Source organism: Diceros bicornis, chromosome 13 (genome assembly GCF_020826845.1).
Source record: "Diceros bicornis minor isolate mBicDic1 chromosome 13, mDicBic1.mat.cur, whole genome shotgun sequence".
NCBI classification, from domain to species: domain Eukaryota; kingdom Metazoa; phylum Chordata; class Mammalia; order Perissodactyla; family Rhinocerotidae; genus Diceros; species Diceros bicornis.
In genome coordinates this window covers 28904607-28925896 of record NC_080752.1, presented here as the reverse complement: position 1 = coordinate 28925896, position 21290 = coordinate 28904607, and the positions used below count along the sequence as shown (strand labels likewise).

Genomic DNA, 21290 nt, shown 5'->3' with positions numbered 1-21290 from the left:
GCTGGCAGTTCTAACACCTTATCCTACTCCCCACACGTGCAGCGGGTTGGGGACGCTGCACCACCCTCACGGGTTTTCCCATCTGGATCCTCCAAAGTCAACAGGCTGTGCAGAGTGGGGCCCATTCATGTCTGACTGGAACTGGGGAAGGCAGGAAGCCAAGGGGGCCCTGGAACTGCCTGGCATTACGATTCTGGTGGGGAGGGGGGTCCTCATCATTAACCTGGAGTGTTGAGGTGGGCTCAAGTCACCAGGCACTCCAGGGTCCAGCTCGCAGGTGCAGTTCTCATAACTCACTCCTACGCTACTTCTCTTCCCCTCAATCCCTTTTCAATTTCCCAAACAAGAAAAATTACTAAAGCATCCAGCCTCCCGTCTGATACAGAGCCGACCTGGCATCGATCTACTTACAAGACGCCTGCCTGGGCCTCGGGGACTATTTCGGGAGAACCTCTGCCGAGCCTTGCCCTGACTCTGCAAGTTCTGTTCGAGTGTGTCCTGACTTGCCACGAGTGAGAGGCCCCTGCCCCTCCGAGCCACCCCGGGGTCTGTGTTCTGTATTGGAGCTGGTGATGTGAACAGTGAAGCCATGCAAACTCACATCGCTGATGGACCTGTTCCCGGAGGAGACGGGCTGCCCACTCTTGTGGAGACCGCCAGTCGCAGTAGCCTGGCCACAACACAGCAGGCCCAGCAATTCGCTCATCTGCCTGCACAGCACACACATGAAACTCCCTGGGGCCATGGTCAACCTTCTGCTAGGAGGAGGGAGGCAGGCCCGCAGGCCAGGGTCCCCTGAGATCCTAGGTCCCGAGGCTCCCAATCCCTGCCCACCCCTGCGCAGGGCAGATTTGCCTGTGGATTTTCTACCACTGTCACCTGGGGAGACAGACTCACAGAACTCGCCCTGCTGGTTCCCTAGACCAGGTCTGAGGTTACTGCCTCAGGGAGTTTACCTACTGGATGCGCACTTGGCCACCCCTGCCAGGAGTCCCATGACCTAGGGGTGCAGGCTGCACAGGTGAGGCAGACGGCCCGTCTGGCTGTGGGCTCACTGTCCTCACTCAGCCAAAGCCAGAGAAGGGGAGCAAGGAAAGGGGGATGGAGGCTTCCAAAGAGAAATGCCTGAGTTTGCCCTGCCTGACGGCCTGGATGTTTTCTCTGGTACCTTCCAAAGACTGACGAAGAGAAGAGGAGGAAAGGGACAACTGAAGGTTTTTGGAGGCTGCGAGATCAGAGTAAGCATCTGTGCTCCTGACCCCCGGCCTGCAGGGTGGGGTTAGATCTTGGGGCGCCAGGCCAGACCTACCCCTTAAAGACAGCGGGTGCTTAGGTGGACCAAGCTTTCTGGCCCACTCCCTTTCCAGGGTAGGATCTGCAGATGGTAGAAGGAACCCATGAAGGAGTGAGGGTCTAACACAGAGATGCATAGTTCCGGAACCCTAGGACCTCCTGCCACTGTGGGCTCCCAGCGACGAAGCCACAGAGCCCTCCACCTCCCAAACCAGGACAGTGCCACCACACGTGGGCTATTTTCACACACGGTCTGAGAAAGGACACTCCCTTTTCCAAAGGTACAGGCAGAAATTGCTGCTGACTCAGCCTGTTTCTAATCCACATTCTCCTCTCCAAAGGCCTCCTGACATCACGACTGAACAAGCCCCTCTCAGGCGACTGTGTCTCAAAGGAGCCCACTCACAATCCTCCAGCACCAAGAGAGAAAGACCCTAAACCTGTCTAATGAGTGAGAGAGGCCATTGGCTTTCATTTATGTGAGAGGCCCTAGTACCCTCAAGGCTGCAAACCCCAGCTCAATAACATGCTGGCTACTGTGCTAGAATTTGATTAGCTGCAGATCAAACCTGGAAGCAGGTCAACCAGAAACAAAACCACATCTATCAAAGACCCCCATCCATTCATTCAATTATTCATCCATCCACGCACTCACTCATCCATCCATCCATCCATCCATCCATCCATCCATCCATCCACCCACCCACTCACCCATCCACTCATCCATCCATCCATCCACCCACCTACCCACCTATCCACTCATCTATCCATCTATCCATTCATTTATTTATTCCTTCATCTATCCATCCATCCATCCTCCAATCCACCCACCCACCCATCCACTCATCTATCCATCTACTCATCCATCCATCTACCCATCTATCCATCCATCCATCTATCCATTCGTTCATCCATTTATTCCTTCATCTATCCACACATCCATCTATTCACCCATCCACTCATCTACCCATCCATCCATCCACCTATCCACTCATCCACCCACCCACCCATCCATCCATCCATTCATCCATGATGCTGCCAGGTAATCTGGCAGACTCTGGCTAGAATTCCTTATTTAATCAGAGGCAGGCAAGAGTCACCTCTGCGGATCTGAATATGCTGGGCTGTCTATTCAAAGACATTTTAATCCAATGACTGTGTAAACGTTTGACTAGGCCTGGCCACGACCACAGGGATATATGGAGTCTAGGGACACTGCCATTTCGGCGCGCAGAGGACACTTACGGTCTAGTCCGTTCAAGTACCGCATGCGGATCTCACAGTGGCCCCAGACGGCACTCACTACAGGATACAGTTTTTTGCCCTTGAGTCCCCGAAAAGCCACTCCCATGTACTGTCCATCCACAATGAAGCTCAGCGTCCCGTCGTCCATGTCTAGGGCCACCAGGAAGGAGTCAGGGACAATGAACGTCTCGTCTGGCTCCAGGAAGGCTGGGTACGTTTTGCTCGGCTGATTTTTGCCATCATGGTAGAGCCGGTTGCGCCCCAAGTCCCAGCCCCAGGACTCGTGGTTATTTCCCACGAGGGTCGTGTACCCGACGGAGTGCAGAGGGGCGTCTGCCGTCGCCACCCCCACCACAGCGTGCGTGCCCCGCTGTCTCATGGCCCACGTGATCTGCCACACGTGCAGCCCACGCGTGTACCCGACCTTGCCCCTGATGGCGTCTGTGCTCTGGGCCACCGGATGCCGGTGAAAGATCAGCTTGTCGTCCTCTTTCACGAAGACGTTGAGCGAGCGGTCGTTGTTGTTCCAGGAGTGGAGCAGCTGGACGTCGTAGGACACGGGGGGCATGTCCAGCAGCAGGTCCAGGCGGGTGGGCTTGCAATAGTCCAGACCCTGGAGCTCCTGCTTCAAGGGCCGGTACGTGGGGTCCCTCATGTCCACGGTCTTGATCCCTCCGGTGACCTTCTGACCCATGTTCGTTGTTAGTTTCACTTTGCCGCTGACTCCCAAGGCAAACTCATCAATCGCGGGGCCTCGTCTCCAGTTTTCCAATCCGGCCCAGACAGAACTCCGAGGGACAGCTGCCGGGCGACCTCTACAAGCACTGGAGCGGTCAGTATCGCCTAATGGATAGAAAGTAAAACACGAGGTGGGTGAGCAGGGGGTAAGGGAAGGAGGGGAAAAGGTTAACTAGGAGCACAAGGCTGACGACGCAGACACGTCCCAGCAGCCTGGCTTCTGGGCTCCCACCACACCTGATACAGGGCAGGCCAGAGTCTTGGCACAGAAGGAAACCCTGCTCTGTCCCCGTGAATATGTTGTCATAAAGGAGAGGGACCGTCTGGCTGGCTGTCACGTGGAGAGGTGGGCTTGGGGGCTGGGCAGTATGCCCACTGTGTCTGGTGCATGGGCTGAGACAGACAGCCAATGCTTACCAAATCCCTAATCACAGTTTCTCAGGGCAGAAGGCCAGTTTGGCACAGATCCTGAAATGAGCCCCAACGCAGTGGGCATCTTCCTCAGTTAGAGCAAGGGGAAGCTTACTTGCCTGCCACTCAGAGGACAGGTGAAGCCCCGAGAGGCAGCAGAAGCTGTTTGAGATGCCAACCACCAGCTCCTCCTCTCTTTTTTCCAGCACAGCCGCCTCCAAAAGCCGTACCACCGGATCACGTGAGGGAAGGGAACCCGGGGCAGGCAGAAAGCTCAACTCAGGGCTCTGTATGTGCACTGGGCCCGAGGTCCCTGAGGCTGCAGAAACCTCCCCAGCAGGTCCTGAGTCCTGTCTGGACTGGGGCCGTTAGCGACATTCTTCTCAAGGCCCCTGGGCAGGCCCCGAGCCAGGTGGGCACACAGGCTCTCACCCACCACCCCCAGGTAGTTCTGGACCAATACCTGGACGACCACCACTGTTCCCCACCCACACCCTTCAACTAGCAGCCAGTGTTTGGCTCCTTGGGTCCCAATAGCCCATCTGGGGAGGAAGTCTCACTCCAAGACGCCTCTTTCCTGTTCTGGCTTCACCATCCCTCGGCTCCTTTAAGGGAGAGCGGGGCCGTGGGGATGGAGGAGAAATCTCACTGCGTCCGTCCCATCCTCTCCATCAGCAGTGCCAGGAGAGTTACACCCAAGGCGGAGGCGGCTGAAATGTGGGACTGTCAGGACTCTGACCACCCATGCCCTTCCTGTCCTCAGTGCCCACCTTGGATGAGGGCATGTAACGTGCCATTTTGGTTTCCTGGGCCTCACTCAAGAGAAATGGGTCTTCTGCCATCACAGACCTCGTGGGCCTGTGGAAGGGACTCTTGTGGCCTGGTTTGAGGGACAGGCTCCCAGGACCAACCAGACAGGGAGAGGGTAGGCTCCTGGCCAAATAAATATAGCTAATGTATGCAGAGCAGCCTGGGTGGAGGCCATTGGTGCCAGGCTGCTGGGAAAAGCATCAGCCCGGTCACTTCTCCCAAGGAGCACTAAGGTGCCTGGGACCAAGAGAATACAAAGGAGCCCGGTGTGGAGAGGGGGCTGCAGGGCTCCTTCTGCAGTTGGCATATTGCTTTTCCAACGTGGCGGAGGATAGGGCGCCTGCTGGGAGTGAGGGCAGGGATGGCAGCAGGGAAATCTGGGGACCTGGGCCCACTGGCCTCCCTGTGGGGCACCCAGGGCCAGCAGGGCCAGGAGGAGGGGTGGGATCTGCCGTGGGGCCGGACACCTCTCAGGCCTTCCAGCTGACCTGGAGCTGCCTCCCTCTCAGCTGGGAAGAGACCCCACGAGATGACGTCTTCAAGGCGGCCAGGCCTCCTGGAGGCTGGCTCTCAGCACAACATGCCCGTGTGGGGACACATCTCAGTGGGCAGGTCACGCTTCTCGTCCTCCCCTTTCTGGTGTGGAACGGAGGGCTCCTTCACTCCCTGAGGCATGGCCATTGCTTCAGAGACAGACTAGGACCCCTTGTGTCAAATGTATGCAAAGCTGGTACAGAACTGGGATGTCCCTCTGCAGCCGGGGAACACCCTGGTTCTGGAAATTTATGTGGATATCATGTCCTCACCTCCTGGATCTCCCAGGACAATCCCAATTTCAAGCTTTCAGTCCCATCAACTCCTGAGAGCCATTGAAACCTCCAGGACTTCCCCTTGGCCCTGCTAAGGGGGCACCCCATGGTTTTGGGGCCTGCTCGCCAGGCCATGCAGGGGCAGGGAGAGCCTGGGTTTTAGTGTGGAAAGGTGGTCCTGGTAACTGCAGAGACTGGCCCTCAGCTGCAGCCTTCCCTGACTCCCCTCTTCCACGCCTCTCCAACCTCCCTCTGAGCATCTTCCTGAGCTCGGGAAGGCTGGTCCGAGGCGGTTCTCAAAGTCAGAAGCACCCACACCCATCTCTGTCTGGACACCCCCCTCTGGCTGGTCCCCATTGACCTCTCTGTGCAGGACACTGTGGAGACACTGGTCAGCTTCTCTGGGAGGACGAGGAGGGACTTGACTTCCTAAGAGAGTTCATTTTACTGCTTCCTGGAGAGAAGCAGCCATCCCTTCTGTCACAACAGGAAGGACCTGTCTCCCAGAATCTCATGGCATAGAAGACCCCACCCCCACCCGTGGGAACAGGTGGGGACAGTGAGGAGGAGGCTGGCGGAGGGGAGACAGGGGGCAGGCGGGACGTGTGGGAGAGGAAGGTGATGCGGAGAAGTCCTTCCAACACGTTAATTTAAAATACTTGGAGAGAAATGGGTGGGACTGGAGAAGGACCATTCAGGGAGGTTCAAAGGAGGAAGTGGGGGGAGGAGGGGACAAGTAACAGGTGGAGGGGGGAAGGGGCAATGGGGTGGGGGTGAGAAAGGGACAGAGGGAGGGAGAAGAGGAGGGAGGGGGAAGGCAGGGAGCTCTCAGGCCAGTAAACCTGGGCCTGCACACACCTACATCTCCTACTTCAGCTGGACCAGGGATCAGTCAACTCTTTCTGTAAAGGGCTAGACAGTAAATGTCTTAGGCTTTGTGGGCCAGAGTCTCTGTGCAGCTACTCAACACAGCTTTGTGGTGTGAAAGCAGCCCCAGACCGTGCAGAAAGAAATAAGCATGGCTGAGTTCCAATAAAACTTTATTTACAAGAATAGGCCAGTCCACAGTTGGCGACCCTGGAGCCAAACTAAGGGCCCTGCCCACCGTCTCCGCTGAGATACAGCATCTCAATCGTGCCGCAGGAAGACGATGTGGGAGGGAATCTCCCCACAGCAGGGTCCGTGCAGCCTCAGACAGAGCGCCCACAGAAGACAGCAGAAGCTCACGGTGGCATGCCCGCTGTCTGTCCCCCAGCCAGCCCCATAAGCTTTTCCTGTTCTGAGATTCCACCACCTCCCAGTCCGCCTACCAAACAGATCCACTTACACGGCTCTTGTGCTAAGCCCCTACCCTCCGGGCCCCATGCTGGGAACCATCCGAGAGGGAGGGCCCCTCCGGGCCCTGGACCACATGGCCCTGAGTGGAGGCAGTCCCTGGGAGGAAGGGGGTGGGGAGAGGGGACGGGACGGGGAGGGCAGGTAAAGGTACCTGCGGCATTGCAAGGGTGACCACTCTGCTGCTTCTGGGCCATTCTGCCATCTGAGTCACCTCCCAGTTGGTCAATGGCCATGGCAACCCTAGGGCCACTCGACTCACGTCACCTCCCTGTCCCCACCCTGTGTCCAGCAGCACTTCCTTCTCATCAATTTCTTGCTGTCTGCACCTAGCCACCTCCTCCTTGCCGTGCTAGACCACTGGAGCCATCCAGCTGCTCTCATCCTTCCTTTCTATTTTTAAATGTGCCCGCAGAGAGCAATCCTTCTGGGGGTCAGCGAGGAGCTCCACTAGCCCCCTTCTTGGGGCCTGTAACCTGGCAGGATGCTTCCCCCAGCCTCCTCCCCATTCGCACCTCCCCACTCTGCTTTCCTCTGCCCAGCCCTGCTCCAGGGGCTTCCAATTCTGAACTTCACGCACCAAAACAGTAGCTTGGGCCACTGCCTAGGACTCGCCCTTAGCTTTTCTGAGCTTCTGTTTGCTCCTCCGTAAGACAGGTGTCCCACGCTTACCTAAGACTCTACCGAGACAATGTTCCAGAGAGGACCTGGTACAGTGGCATTTTCACTTTTGTTTTTATTTTTATTTTCTAGACCATGCTCTGTACACTAAAAGATCACTGTTATCCATCTTCTTGGTCACTGAACCTGGTCCTACAGATGGGTGCTATCTTTGGGCCAAGACCCAAGTGCTTGGAATGCTGAGCTAGAGCAGATCAAGTTTAAGGTCCCTTGGAAGCCAGAGGTCAGCAAACTTGTTCAGTAAGAGGCCAGAGAATAAATATTCTAGGCTTTCCAGACAATATGTAAATGAATGGGCATGGCTATGTTCCAATAAAACTGTATTTCCAAAAACAGACAGTGGGCTATGTTTGGCCCAGGGGCCACAGTTTGCTGACCCCTGTTCCAACCCATGGAAAACTGCTGACACTATCACCAAAATATCTGGACATGGAACTGGCGGGTGGGGAGTTGCACCACCCACGGTGCCGAGTGACAGAGACAGTGGTTTGGCCAACGTAGCTCCTGTTAAGACTGTGCCAGGGAGAGAGGCCCCAGTGGACACCACACTTCAGGTAGGAAGTGGGAGAGGCAGTACAGGCCGTCCTCTGAGACCACCCCGCTTTCCTGCTATTCCGAGAGAAAAATGCAGATGTCCGGGCCTTACAGGGCCTAGAGTTGCCCCAGGAATGCCAGGGCCTGGGAGGGCTCAGAGAGTCCTTGGTGAGTCTCCATGAGATGGGAGGACCTAGCCCTTGTCCTGACCCAGGAAAAGCAAAGCCACAGAGCGCGTGGCCGTGTACTGCCCTGTAGGGCTGGAATGGGAGAAGCAGAGGACAGAGCTGGCCCTGCTGCTGCTGCCCCACCCACTAGTCTCACGCAGCCATGCACACTTATGTACGCGTGCACACACACTCAGAGCACTGGCGGCAGTGGCATCCGGGGCTAATGGGCAGGACAGAGGTGTGCAAGTCCAGGCAGTGCCCCAGCCGGCTGCTCCCACTCATCATTGCCTCTGTGGGAGTCCTTGTTCCCAGAAAGCACCTTCGCACATCAGCCCCAGTGTCCCCAAGACCGCATCTGCTGTTCCCCCTCATGGCTGTCTCAGGCCTACCCTCAAGACAGACAAATTCCTGGTTTGTACACTTCCTGCCCCACCAACCTCCGACTGCCCAATTAATAAACTGTTCCCACTGTTCTCAGTGCCCGGGGCCGCACGGGCCGGCTGCTGAAAACAGGTTTCCAGTGCCTGGGGCTTCCCGAAGGCCAATGACCCCCTGGAGAAGGGCTGAGAAGGAAACACCAGCCAGAGCCGGGGCCCCGGTGGGGCTGGGGGATGCACGTGCTCATTGGGTGGGTCGTTAACCCTCACCAACAGGCTCAAATGCAGCAGGATGAGTGTTTCAACAGGGAGTAAGAATGCGTGTGTACACGTGAACACACACACACACATACACACACCCTAGAAACGTGGCCAAGCCTTCTAGATTTTGCATTTACTTACAATAGAGTGAAAGAAGATCAAAAGCTCGGGGAAGAGGGGGAGGCTCCGTCTGCTATCAGGCCAGATTCCACTAAGCCCTATGGCGTGACTTGGCTGGACCCTTTCCTCCTGCTGAGAAGCCCCCACCCCACCCAAAACACACACATCACCCTCGCTGGGTCAAAAGTCAGCTCATGGTTCACTGCCAAAGGAGATGCCTCTCGGACCCTCTAAGGGGCACAAGCCTCCCACCCTGTGTCCCCGGCAGCTGCCATGGGATGGGGCGGTCTGGGGCTCCAAGAACCCACCAGAGCCGCCTGTCCATAAAGGAATTCCAGGTGGACCTCGGGGATCTCAGCAGATGAGCTTCCCAAAGCCGCCTCCTCCTCCCACTGGCGCCAGAGAGAGAGCCAACCAAGGTGGTCTCGGTCCAGGGTCTGGGAACCAGTGCTCCTATCACAAAGGCCTGCTTCGAGAAGGGCCTCCTGGGGCCACAGCTCTCCATTGGAAGGAAGAACAGAACCTCACAAACCATCTTCCCTCGAGTTTCCTGGGGCTCGTCCAGGTGGGCTCCTCTGTGCCCTCAGGTGGAGGGGCAGATCTGGAATTGGTAGATGTGCAGGGAAGGACACCCAGAACTGGACAGGGATCCCTAGAGGGTGGGGAGGAGTCACAAGCATCCCTGAAGCACACTGTTTGGGGTCTGAGACCTGGGCCAGCGAAGGGCACCCATCTTAACACAAGCTTTTAATGATCTAAGGCAGCGATTCTCTCTGGAGGGGGAGGGAAGGGGGAACCCCCATCCCTGTCTCCTGGGCACCTGTGGGTAGAGAACACCTGTTGGGTACACCCCCTGTTTTCACAATACAAGTCACAGAGAAAAGTGATGCTGGCAGAGGGAGAGGCGGGTGAGCAAGCCCTGTGGAATGCACATAGTTAAAAAGGTTGAGGGGAACTAGAGAGGATGTGGGGCAAAGGCCACTCATATACAGGTGTGAGTGTGTGTCCGAGGCACACAGACAGACCCCAAACTGGGACATGCTTCTCAGTGTGCAGGCGCCATGTGGCAGTCCTCATCCAGGAGCAAAACACTCAACAATCACCCACCAACAGCTCTTCTGGGGGTCTCATCTATGAAACCCTACGGCCCTGCACAGGGACACGTGGACGAAGACGATCACGGCGCCACGAACTCCAGCAGCCCTGGCGAGGAGACGGCCCCTCAGATGTGCTGACTTAACATAAAATGTAACGTGATGCTGTTACGTTTTAAAAAGCAAATTGGAGAACAATATGCAGAGCATGATCCCATTTCTGTAAGAAGAGAATTTACAAAGATTCTATCTGTGCGCGTTTATCTGTTTGTAGGCATAGAGAAAGGTCTCGAAGAATAAACACCAAACCTTTCACAATGGTTAATCCTGAAGGTTGGGGCAAGAGAAAGACACGTTCACTTTAAACACTTTTTGAATTGAAATTAAAAAAAAAAAAGTGTGTATGACTTTTGTAATGAAAATGGTTTTTAAGCATACAAAAAAGAATAAAAGACCGAAATACATTGATTTAACACACTACATTCACAAGAACGAGTGGTCCTCAAAGCAATTCCTAAAGGATCGCCACGTGTCTCACTTATAAAGCCAGCACAGGACAAATGTTTAATTTACCCACCAAGACACACACACGTCAAGAATCCACAGTCGACAGAAGCGCATTTAGAATAAAGAACAAGAATTGCTGGGTACAGCTCTGGAGCCATCCCAAAGAGAGACATTATTTCTATAATATTTCTCCTAAGACTTCCAATTACACTGTTTGTAAATCACAAATTTTAATTAGCCCACTAAAAATGGGGTAGCTGTCTGTCTCCACTGGCCCAAAACAAGAAAAGAACAAGTGCTCTGTCCCCAAACCTGAAACCCAGCCACGGCGGCTGTACATGGGTTCTGCGCCCACAAAGACTAGGCGAGGAGGCGAGGAGGCAGAGACTGGAGAGGGGCAAGAATTTCAACCCTCAGCTCAGAGAGGCCAGCACGCTCAGCACCTGCCTGGAACTCAGCTGTCCCTTCAATTAAAGCCACATCTCTGCAGTTCCGCCTTCCAAAAAAGCACTTTTGGATCAATTGGCCCTGGAGCCCCATCTCTACTGAAAATTATCCTTTTGTTTTGTTGTTTAAGAAAAAGTTTGTTGAACAAGCAGTACCCTCCGTTGGAGACACATCTGAGGTGACTGGTGACAAATGGATGGAACAGGGGTGGGGGGTAGAGGGTACACAGGGGAGGCCACTGGAGAGCAGCAGACCTACACTCACCTCCTTTAGCTCAGTTCCCCCTCAGACTGACCCCAGAACAGTAAAACCATTGTTTTGACCCAAGACGGGGAAAGAATGAAATTCAGGATGTAGAACAAGGTGACCTATTTATAAAGACTCCTTTCACCTGAAGATCAAATAAGCACCCTCCCTCCACCTCCCCGCCTCACACGTCGGTGGTTGCAGCCCAGGATTTTGCAAGAGAAGCATGCCCCGAGCGATCTGTTATTATATCAGAATGCAGTCTCTGCAGCCGGCTGAGTGGCTGCCTGGCTCCGCCTGCTAATTAGGGTTTCATGCTCCTGTGAGCCTGGGCTCAAGAACACGCTTCGGGGGTGGAGCACTCAGGGTGTGCTCCATGCAAGCCTGGCCAGGGAGCCTCTGGCCAAGGTGCCACCAACAGCAGGACGAGATCATGTGGTTTCAGTCCCCCACCCCATCCCACCTGCCCGTTTGAGGAGAGACACCTGGGAAAACCCAGGAGAGCTGTGTTCTTGCTCAAGCAGAGATATAAAAGTCAGTCTCTGCCCCTAGAATCAACAAAAAGTATTGGACCCTTCTGGAAAGTTCTGACGAGTGATTTTGGAGAGAAAATCCCACACGGTCCAGAGCTCTAGCCTCTGACCTCAAAAGACCAAAAATGCACCTGCCGTAAACACCTACGGAAGGACCCAGATTACTCACAGCACTTTCAGAAAGGGCTCGAATCAGTTAAGCCATGGCCCTGGGAAATCAGCATTACATTCATACAGAGACTAAAAATTAAAATAAAGAGGCACGACTGCAGCCCCATCGAGGTCGTGACGGCAAGGGCCTGTGCGTCGTTCAGAAAAGCCCTGATCTTGGAGGGACCTCAGGGACACACAGGGACACACGGCGACCTTCCTGAAAGTTACCGAGACAGCAGCAGATGCATTTCGAGTGGCATGAAGTCTAGATCACGGACCCCCTGATGTCGCTCAGCCTGGAGGTCAGGTGTTCGTCAAACTGGGCCCACCTGCTCCACGTAGGAGCTGGGGCGCCCCCTAGAAAGGGGGCAGCAAGGCAGGGCGCAGAGCAACGCCATGGCCACCTCCACAGGAGAGCCCACGGGAGCCCAAGGGGAAGGGCTCCTTACCTCCACCTGGCTGGCGGCAGAAGCCTGTAACTCCCCGGGGGCACTGGGTGGCCCCAGCAAGCTCCTTCCAGCCCTGAGATAAGTGGGGCTCACCTTCCATGAGGCAGCGCCCAGGGGAGCCTCCACAGGGAATCAAGGGCCGGTCTCCGGCAGGATGCTCACTTGCCTGCTTCCCTCCAGAGCTGACTGGCCTGAGAGGAGCCCTGGGGCCACCAGCCTCCATCAGGGTGGCCCGGGAACGGAAGTCTGACCAAGCCCAGGCTGTAGGGCCCGGAGGCCTGAGTGGGAGTGGTGACACTCTGGCCTCTTCCAGTGGAATGTGCCAACTGGGAAAAGTCATCTCAGAGTGGTGCCTTGGGTCACCCCATGTCCCTCCAGGGAGAATGAGCAGGAGGGTGACCAGGCTGAGATCTAAGGAGGAATCCACTCACAGAGATGGGAGCGGCCGGCTGCCTGGGGAGTTAGAGGGGCCGCTCCACTACTCCCCCTTCACTGGGCAGTGAAGCTCTCAAGAGGAGGGGGAGGTGGCATCCGTGACCTCAATGTGGAATTGTGTAGCTAAAGCACTGGGCACACAGTAGGTGCTTAATACATGCTGCTCCCCACCCCCTCCGCCTTCCTTTAACACCAGGGGACACCTAAAAGGATGGAATCTTGAACGCCAAGCGCGGGAGAGCACTTAGCCAGGGAATGCCAAGGCAGGCGTGGGTTAAGACCTCACAAGGTGGCCCGAGGAGCCCAGCCCCGTCAAGCGGGCGTCTCAGAAGGGGGACTCCCGCAGGCACCCCTCCACCAGGCAGCGGAAAGAAGGTGGAGACGCAGGAAGCCCCACGTGAGGCCACAGCTCCGGCAAAGCTGCCTGTGGATGCACAACCTCAAAACCCCCAAATTAAATAGTGTAAACCCTTTAGGTCAAGAGCAGGGAAAGAGGTCCCATAAAATTTCTACAGGAGAAAGAGGCTGTGGGGATATGCTCCTGTAATTAGGTTCACAGGAGAGGTTCTCCAAGTGGGGTCCCCGGACCAGCAGATCAGCATCACCAGCTAGAGATGCAAATGCTTGGGCCCCACCCGCGACCCACTGGATCCCAAACTCTGGGGGTGGGCCCAGCTGGCTGCATTCTGATGAGCCCTCCAGGGCATTAGGGCGCTGCTGGTTTAAAGGAATTCTAGCTCAACATTTTGGAATCTCAAATCTGTATTAAATAAGAACTGCCAGGCTTGGATTTATAACCACAGTTTTTTTAAATTTCTCATTCTATCTGGATTTGAAATATTTCAGATGTCATACACACTCATAAGAAACCTCAATCCAGAAATGTATTTAGTATAAAAGTGCCCCTCCCCCTCTGGAGCATATACAAGTGCAGATTTGGGAACAGTGCTCTTCTAGCAAAGGATCACACCACAATACTCTCTCCCAGTGTGCTTTAGCTCCATGTCCATTTTACGTGTTAGTAGCCGCATAATATTCCAGTATCATAACTTCTGTGCCTTTCCCTTATAGACGGACGTCTGGGCTGTTTGGCTGTAACGACAGTCATATGTGGGGAGTTAAGAATCTCTCCACAACAGGATGGCCTTAGGGCACTTTCTTTTCATTTAGTTCACAGCCACCTCTCCTCACCCTCAAAATCTTGGACCTCAGAATCCCTCGCCCCCTTGTCCATTGTTAGTAGACGAAAATCAAATGTCACAGTGATCCGCCACCAGTTTCCTGACCTTTGAACTGACCGTGGCGGGCAGAAGGCACCCAGGAGCTTCTGCACAGCTAGCTGGACTGAAGTTTGCCAACTGGACCTCGAATGGACCGCAGCCAATGAACTTGGAAGGGACTCTAAAAGGAACTGGGCAGTGTGTCTCCTAGTGCAACCTAATTGCCATCCCCTGTGTGGGGTTTCACGGAACTCAATAGGATGCCAAGGGAGAGGTAAAACCCCGGGCCTCACAGGTCAGCTGGTGAAAGAGAGACTTATACTTTTAAAGCCACGATAGCTTGCAGCAACTTCCTCTTCTACGTTGACGGCCTTCCTCCTCCAATCCCGTCAACACGGAAAGTCCTGAACACCTGGGCTGACAACTGCACAAGGCAGGGCCTCAGCAAGTCCAAAGGTCGCGAATAAATTAATCTTGAACTTCCAGGCAAGTGGAAGGGTCTGGGTGCCGTAGACCCACGGTGCCAGCTCATCACATGGGGGATAAGACAAGCGGGCATCTATGGAGTATTACACACCATCAAAGATGCTAGCTGGAAGGGTCCCTGAACAAGAGGCCAGGAGACAGCTTTGCTATGTCAAGTGAAATGAAGGATGCAATTGGATCTGTCCTAAGAGTAAAATCTAGAAAAAATTATACAGGCATACGCAGGAAAAGAGATGAAAAGGAACCTAGAAAAATGAAAATGTCTCCGTGTTCAGAGTGAGAAGCTTAGGATTTTACCCTTCTTTCAAATTTCCTTACCATAGTTTTATTATTGTTGCAAGAACATAAATGGATGAACCCAAATGTCCATCAGCAGATGAATGGATAAACACATTGTGGAACACATACACAGTGGAATATTATTCAGCCATAAAAAGGAATAAAGGACTGACACATGCTACAACGTGGACAAACCTCAAATTCTTTATGCTGAGTGAAAGAAGCCAGATAGAAAAGGTCGCATATCATATGATCCCATTTATATGAAATAGCCAGAATAGGTAAATCCATAGAGACAGAAAGCAGATTAGTGGTTGCCAGGGGCCAGGGGAGGGGGAATGGGGGGTGACTGCTAACAGGTCAGGGCCTCTTTCGGGGGACTGAAAATGTTTTGGAACTAGACAGAGGGGGTGGTTGCACAGCATCATGGATGTACTAACGCCACTGAACTGTACTCTTTAAAAACGTTAATGTTATGTTATGTGAATTTCACCTCAACAAATAAAAAACCATAAATGGATGAAAAATATCCACCTGTCCAAAATCCACACGGCAGGAAGTGGGTGAGGAAGGGGGCTGTGAGCCGAGAGAAGCACAGAGCATGCAGAGACCTGGCGGGGGAGCCAGGCCCGTTAGCCACGGTTACACACGGGGACAGGGCTAACGACATTCATATGTGGGGACTTAGGAGCCTTCTAGGGCCGAGTCGCTGCAATCCAGTTCTCCGCTCCCCGCCTACCCCCCTTTTCCTTCCTCCAAAAGAAAGAGTGCAGAGCTGTGGTTTGGCAACGCTGCCTTGAGCCGGCACCTGTAGATCGAGTTTCTCTGGAGGAATCTGGAATGCGTGCCTGCATCTCCGTGCCGGCACCCAAAATGTGGTGTGTGGAGATGACCGACACAGGCACGAGCACCACTGCTCTGAGGATGAGGACACGGAAGGTCCGACGTTATGGCGGATCACTGGTCCACACGCTCCCCACACTGGGAACGAGGCGGGACGAGGAGAGAGAGAGGCTGAAACTCCCTGGTCCCGCTTTTTCACAGGGCAGGTCAACACCCCAAGGCCACTCCAAATTGGCAAAGGCCCTAGTCTGTGATATCAAGAAACCATCCTAGCCACTCAGATCCTGCTCGCTCCCTGTGCCGATGACGCTGGTGCCTGCCTGCCAGCTATGATGCCACACCACCAGGCTTTGGCCCAGGCCAGGAGGGCCTCAGCCTAATGCAGTTTGACTGGACCTGTTGCCACATGAAAACCTGCTCTAATGGGTTGAGTTTCTGCATTCTCATGAGGATTATTGCTCAGAAACCTGGAAAGACCCAAGCTTTCTCATGCCAGGTGCCACCGTCTCCCACAGACCCTTTCTGGTCAGACTCACTCATGTAAAACATGGAAAGTTGGCCAGAAAGGACCATGCTCAGGGCTTATGTGTATACAGCAGATGCCTAATAAATATCTGAGTTGCTTACTCACCTATCCCACAAGCACCTGTCAAGCCCCAATGGGGTAGCATGGGCTTCCCAAGACCCTTCCTTTGCTCCTCAATCCCTGAGAACTCCAACAAAGCAGATGATTCCAAACTGTGGGCCACACGTGTCTAGGAAACTAGGATAGTGTTCTGCCTACACTGCCAGCAAGCATCCTCCCCAGGCTTCCGGAAATCGGTAGGAACCGACAAAATTGACAAGCTAGGCACCTGCAGAAGCGACCCAACCTGAGAGATGGTCTGCAAATGTTCAGCTGATGAAAACACCCAAGTCCAAATAAGGTGCCTGGGGCCTGGAATTCATTCCAAAAATATTTATTAGGCACCTACTGTATACACACAAGTAGAAACCATTGCCCTCATGGAGCTCACAGTCTATCATCAAATGATGATAACCATCATTTGAACAATTAATGCAGACATTTTTATCTGTTGTGTTCATGTGGCAGCCCCAATGCCCAGAGCAGGGCCAGAAACACAGTAGGTGCTCAATAAACAAGTGTTGAATGAATGAATATCTAATACAGGGTCAGGTAAAAAGTGTCAAAGGAAAATGAAGCAGAGTAGTGAGGATGGAGCAAGCGATGAGGGAAGGTGGTAAGGGAAAGCTTCTCTGATACAGTCATACATGGACAGAGGCCTGGATGAAGGAAGGGAGAAAAGCATGTGACTATTCAAGGGAAAGAGCATTCTGGGCAGAGGGAACAGGACACGCAAAGGCCCTGAGGTGGGAGCATGCTTGGCATGTTGGGAGAACAACAAAGAGGCCATGTGGCTGGAGCAGAGGGAGGGAGAGGCTGTGGAAGGAGACTGGGTGAAAGCCATGCAGAGGGCTGGACCAGGCCTTGTGGGCCACAGTAAGGACTTTGGATTTTGTCTTCAGTGGGACGAGAAACCAGCAGACGGCTCTGAGCAGGCACAGGACGCAGTCTGACTTCTGTCCTAACAGAATCCCTCTAGGCTGCTGTGTTGAGAAGAGGCTGTTGGCCGCCCGAGTGGAAGCGGGGCGACCAGCGAGGGAGTCAGTGCAAGGATGCCGCCTGGAGAGGAGGTGGCAGAAGCAAGAGGATCCAGAACGTAACCCAAACTAGCTACATCCCAATAGGGGATATCACACCTTGTCTAAGGAGAGGGCTGCTTACGAAAGGTGGTGGTGAATGAGGACAGGGACACAGAGCCAGGGAGATGGCGGCCTAATCCAGGCCCCAAGGACTCCAGCTCTTGTTAGGTCTACTCCGATGGTGACAACAGAGAAATCGGGCTACAAAACTCAAGGCGCAAGTCGTGAGGGCCACTCGCCGGTTTCCCTGGACTCTGCCTCTGTGCCTCCATTTGCTGCTTTCAGAAGCGAACACAAATCTTTAGCACACCTGACTGTTCTACTCCTTACTGTGTGTGGACAAAGTTCTTCAAGTTTACACATCAGTCTCTTGTGAGTTTGGTAGATATCTCTACCAAACTGTATCAACACTGGATACATTGGGGAAAAAAATCCAATTCCTGAATCTGCAAAATGTGGGTGGGCCATCAAGACCCCAAGGGCCCAGCCCATCCCCTTGGGATCCTCATCTGAGTAGCCCCACTGCCTCTATCCAAGACTTCTTGGAACTGAGACAGGGTTGATCAAGGGCAACTTGTTTACCAAGTGCCTGCAAAGATGGAGAAGACACATGCAGTCTGGAGCTGGGTCCCCTGGGCTTAGACTTCAGCTCCACCAGCGGGGCGAGCTTGAGCAAGTTCTCTAAACTCTCTGAGCCTCAGGTTCCTCATCCATTGAAACGGGGGTGATGACTGTTCGACCTCACTGGTTTGCTTTAAGGGTAAAACGAAAGCCAACACTGTGGATGAATTTGTAATTTAGTGGTCTGAGAAGGAAGCAAGGAGGGGAGGGAGGGTTTTTTGAGAAGGGGGTCCCTGGTACTTCCCCAGTGGTGGAACGCAGCCATGCAAATCCTGAAGGCCATTCTCCACCCCAAACTCAGCAATCTCCGCAAAGAACAGCCGCCTCCGGGCATCCGTGACTCAGCTCTGTGGCTACCTCTCACCGTCTCGAGCTCATTGATGGCAACAGAGAGGCCCCCACGGGAAGCCCTCAGGTGCAGTGAAGGCCGGCAGCGGTTTTGCCCGCCTCTGCTGATCTCTCCTTGGTGCCCCCCATGTTCCCACGCTGTGCCTGCTCTGGGCAGGGGTGGCAGCTGTGGCGGTGGGTCTGCAGCGTCCTGGGTGGGGAGGGATGGTCCGCCAGGCCTCTGCGCTCTCCAAGGCCAGGTGGCCGGGACACACACATCCAGAGAAGTTTCTTGGGAGAGCAACTTGGATCTGGGGTGAGTCTGTTCCATTTACCATGTTTTGAGAACACAAAAGGAAGAAAGGGGAAGTGGAAAAAAGGGAAATTGGCCCAATATCCATTTAATGGGCTCGTCCAGGATGGCAATCGGGGCAGAGGGCGGAAGAAGCAAGAATGGAGGCACTTGCTTGTCCAGCAAACTCGTCAGCCCGACTTCGGAAACGTAAGCAAACCCAGGATCGGCCACTCGCACTAGACCAGGTCCCCTGGGGCTAGGTACACGTGAGGGCTACAAATGCACATTTCACATGCTCGCCTCACAGGGCTGCTCTGCGACATCAGGCTGTGTCCAAAAAGCTTTTTCCTCTGCGAGCTGGACTTTCCGTAAAATAAAAACAGCAGCATGGTACCTTCACAGGCGAAACGGGGAGCAGAGGACGTGTCCCACACTCCATGTCAAGCACGGCCTGCCTCGTCACAGCTGTGGGCGGCTCAGATCACAGACCCAGGCGTGCGGACCCCTGCCCAGCCCTGGCGTGCTGCAGCCAGCCCCAAGGCTGTCTTCATGGCCGGCAGCACATTTCCATGGCTGGATAATGACCACAGGTCCCCTCCCGCTGAACACACTGAGTATTTCTAACGCTGTCCCAAGTTTCCGTTCCCATATCAAAAGCGCCTCTTTTCTGCTGAGGCAGCAAGACCTGCCAACAAAACAAGCCGCTGGGACCCACGTTTTTGTAACACAACGCCTTCCCTTGAAACACACTAGAATGAATCACTGAGGTTTAATAGTATCGGCAGCTGGGCTGGTGGAAGGAATCCGTGTGAAAGTCGGACAGCGGAGCTCAGCCGGTCCCCACATGCCAGGCCCCAGCCCCTACCAGATAGCCCACCTCTCTTGATTGACAGTCCCCCCTCCCCAGGCCCCCAAACAGAAAACCAGACACAACTGAGATCCTGCCTGCAGAGCAGTCCAACTCCTTCCCCGAGGAACAGTCCCTTCAGGGGCGAGGGAGCCAGTCTGCCCGCGTGTCCTACATCTAGTTACGCTCAGGGTGGCCCATGGACTTCTGCACAGGCATCGCCTGGGAGCTTGTTGGAAATGCAGAATCTCAGGCCCCTCCCCAGCTGACTGCCTCCGAAAGGCACTATAACCAGATCCCAGGTGATCTGCGTGTCCAGGTGTGGGTCCTCCCCACAGCAGAGGCCTGGAGGAAACACACCAGAAAGAAAGAAAACAGAGGAGGGTCCATCCCTCTCCAGGAGGCCAGTCCTGAAACATACCTGACTCCCAACAAACCAAATCTGGAAGCCGACAAGTTTCACAGAAGTGATGGGCAGTGCCTGCCAGGGCCCCATCCTTCTGCCCGACCCACAAGAGTGGGGGCACATAAAACAGGCTGTGGATTCCCTGGCCCAGACCTTCTAAAAACCCTCAGTCACTTGGGGTCCAGGAAGACAAGGTTACAGCAACACCACTTCCAGGCTTCTCCTCTGCTCACAGTTGGTCAGGGGCTCCCACTGCTCCCTCTCCAAGCTCCTTACAAGCCTCCTCAGCTCCCTCTGCTCCTCCAAACATCCGATTCCCCAACTAGCCAAGCCAGCCTTGCCATTCTCCAGGACCTCACGCTTTCTCGCGGCCGCACCTGTTATAACACCGTTCCCTTCCCTTCAAACCATCCCACCCGACCGGAATCCCGTTCATCCAAGACCTGTCCTGGCCCTCTCGGCCACCGAGCCTTCCCCGTCGGCTTCACGCCCGAGGCTGCTTCACAGCACATCTCCTTCTTCCTGTAAAAGCTCCCCCAGAATCACCTCAGGACCCTGAGTCCTGCCAGAATCCAGAGTGACAGTCACTCATGGACCCAAGTAGCATTCTGGCTGAGGTCCGCAAGCCTGCCCGAGACCCACCCCCACGGCCCACCAGCGAGTGGCCTCACGGTCTCCCAGACACCTACCAGAGGATCTGGAGTGCTGGAATGTTTCCGGCCAGTGCCTGGGGAGAGCGCCAGGAGAGAGCCCCCGGGTCCTCAGACTTGGGGGAGAGCTGAGGAGGAGTGAAGGCAGCGCCCTGGCGCCCCGGGGAGCAGGGTGCCTCCCTGCCGGCGGCCAGGCCCTGCTGGGTCCCCCAGGCCGCCTTCGCCGGGGCTGGATCAGCCCTGGCCTGAGTGATCTCCGCCGTCACCAAGGGGAAGCGGCCCTTGGTTACCACTGGCCCAGAGAACACAGAAGGCCAAACAAACACTGGAGCGGCTCCTCGGCCGGCCCGCTCCTCACTGCTGGGAACAATTACAAGGTCATCGGCCAGCTCTGAAAAGCCCTCCAGAAGGGAGGCTGCGGGCCCACTGGGAGGCCACTTGTAACCCGTTCCCTTCCTCTTGCTGCCGCTGCACCCTCCCCAAGGCCCAGGAACACCCCCCCGGCCTCCGCACTGGGAGAAGCCCAGAAAAGCCAGGCTGGAAGTCACAGAGCAAGTTGGGCAAACGCAGATCATGGCCGGACACTGACCCCATTTCAGCAGCCACTAAGTCAACTTGCCAAAACGACAGGTGGGCCCAGCCTGGCAGGTGTGGAGGTGACGTCCCCGCAGACCCCAGCCCGGCCTACGGGGGCAGACTCACAGCAGCACTGTTCCCTTAGCCCCTTTCCCAGCCCCTCTTCCAGCAACAACAAGCTCTTTTTTCCCCAGGCAACTTGTCATGATATGGACAGAAACTCTCCAGCAAACGATAAAATGCCCAGCTTACCAGGCTCCAGCTGGGGCTAGCAGAGATTGGCCAGGACTGCACCTGGGCCATGGCCATCCCCCCAAGAGCTGGCCTCAGGGGGGACTTCAGGCACAGCCTGGGCACTGATCCCCAACCACCTCCTGCCCCACGGCCG

At 54.9% G+C, this 21290-nt stretch overlaps 1 protein-coding gene across 2 annotated transcripts in view; it reads right to left on the bottom strand.

Moving 5' to 3' along the window:
- The window catches only part of SPSB1 (splA/ryanodine receptor domain and SOCS box containing 1), a 68554-nt gene that overhangs the window by 8434 nt on the left and 38830 nt on the right, over positions 1–21290 (bottom strand). For both annotated transcript variants that reach the window (XM_058552833.1, XM_058552834.1), the window contains exon 2: positions 2539–3381. In XM_058552833.1, coding sequence (XP_058408816.1) covers positions 2539–3232 — 694 coding nt within the window. In that variant the 5' untranslated portion in view covers positions 3233–3381. The remainder of the gene's footprint in view (positions 1–2538; positions 3382–21290) is intronic.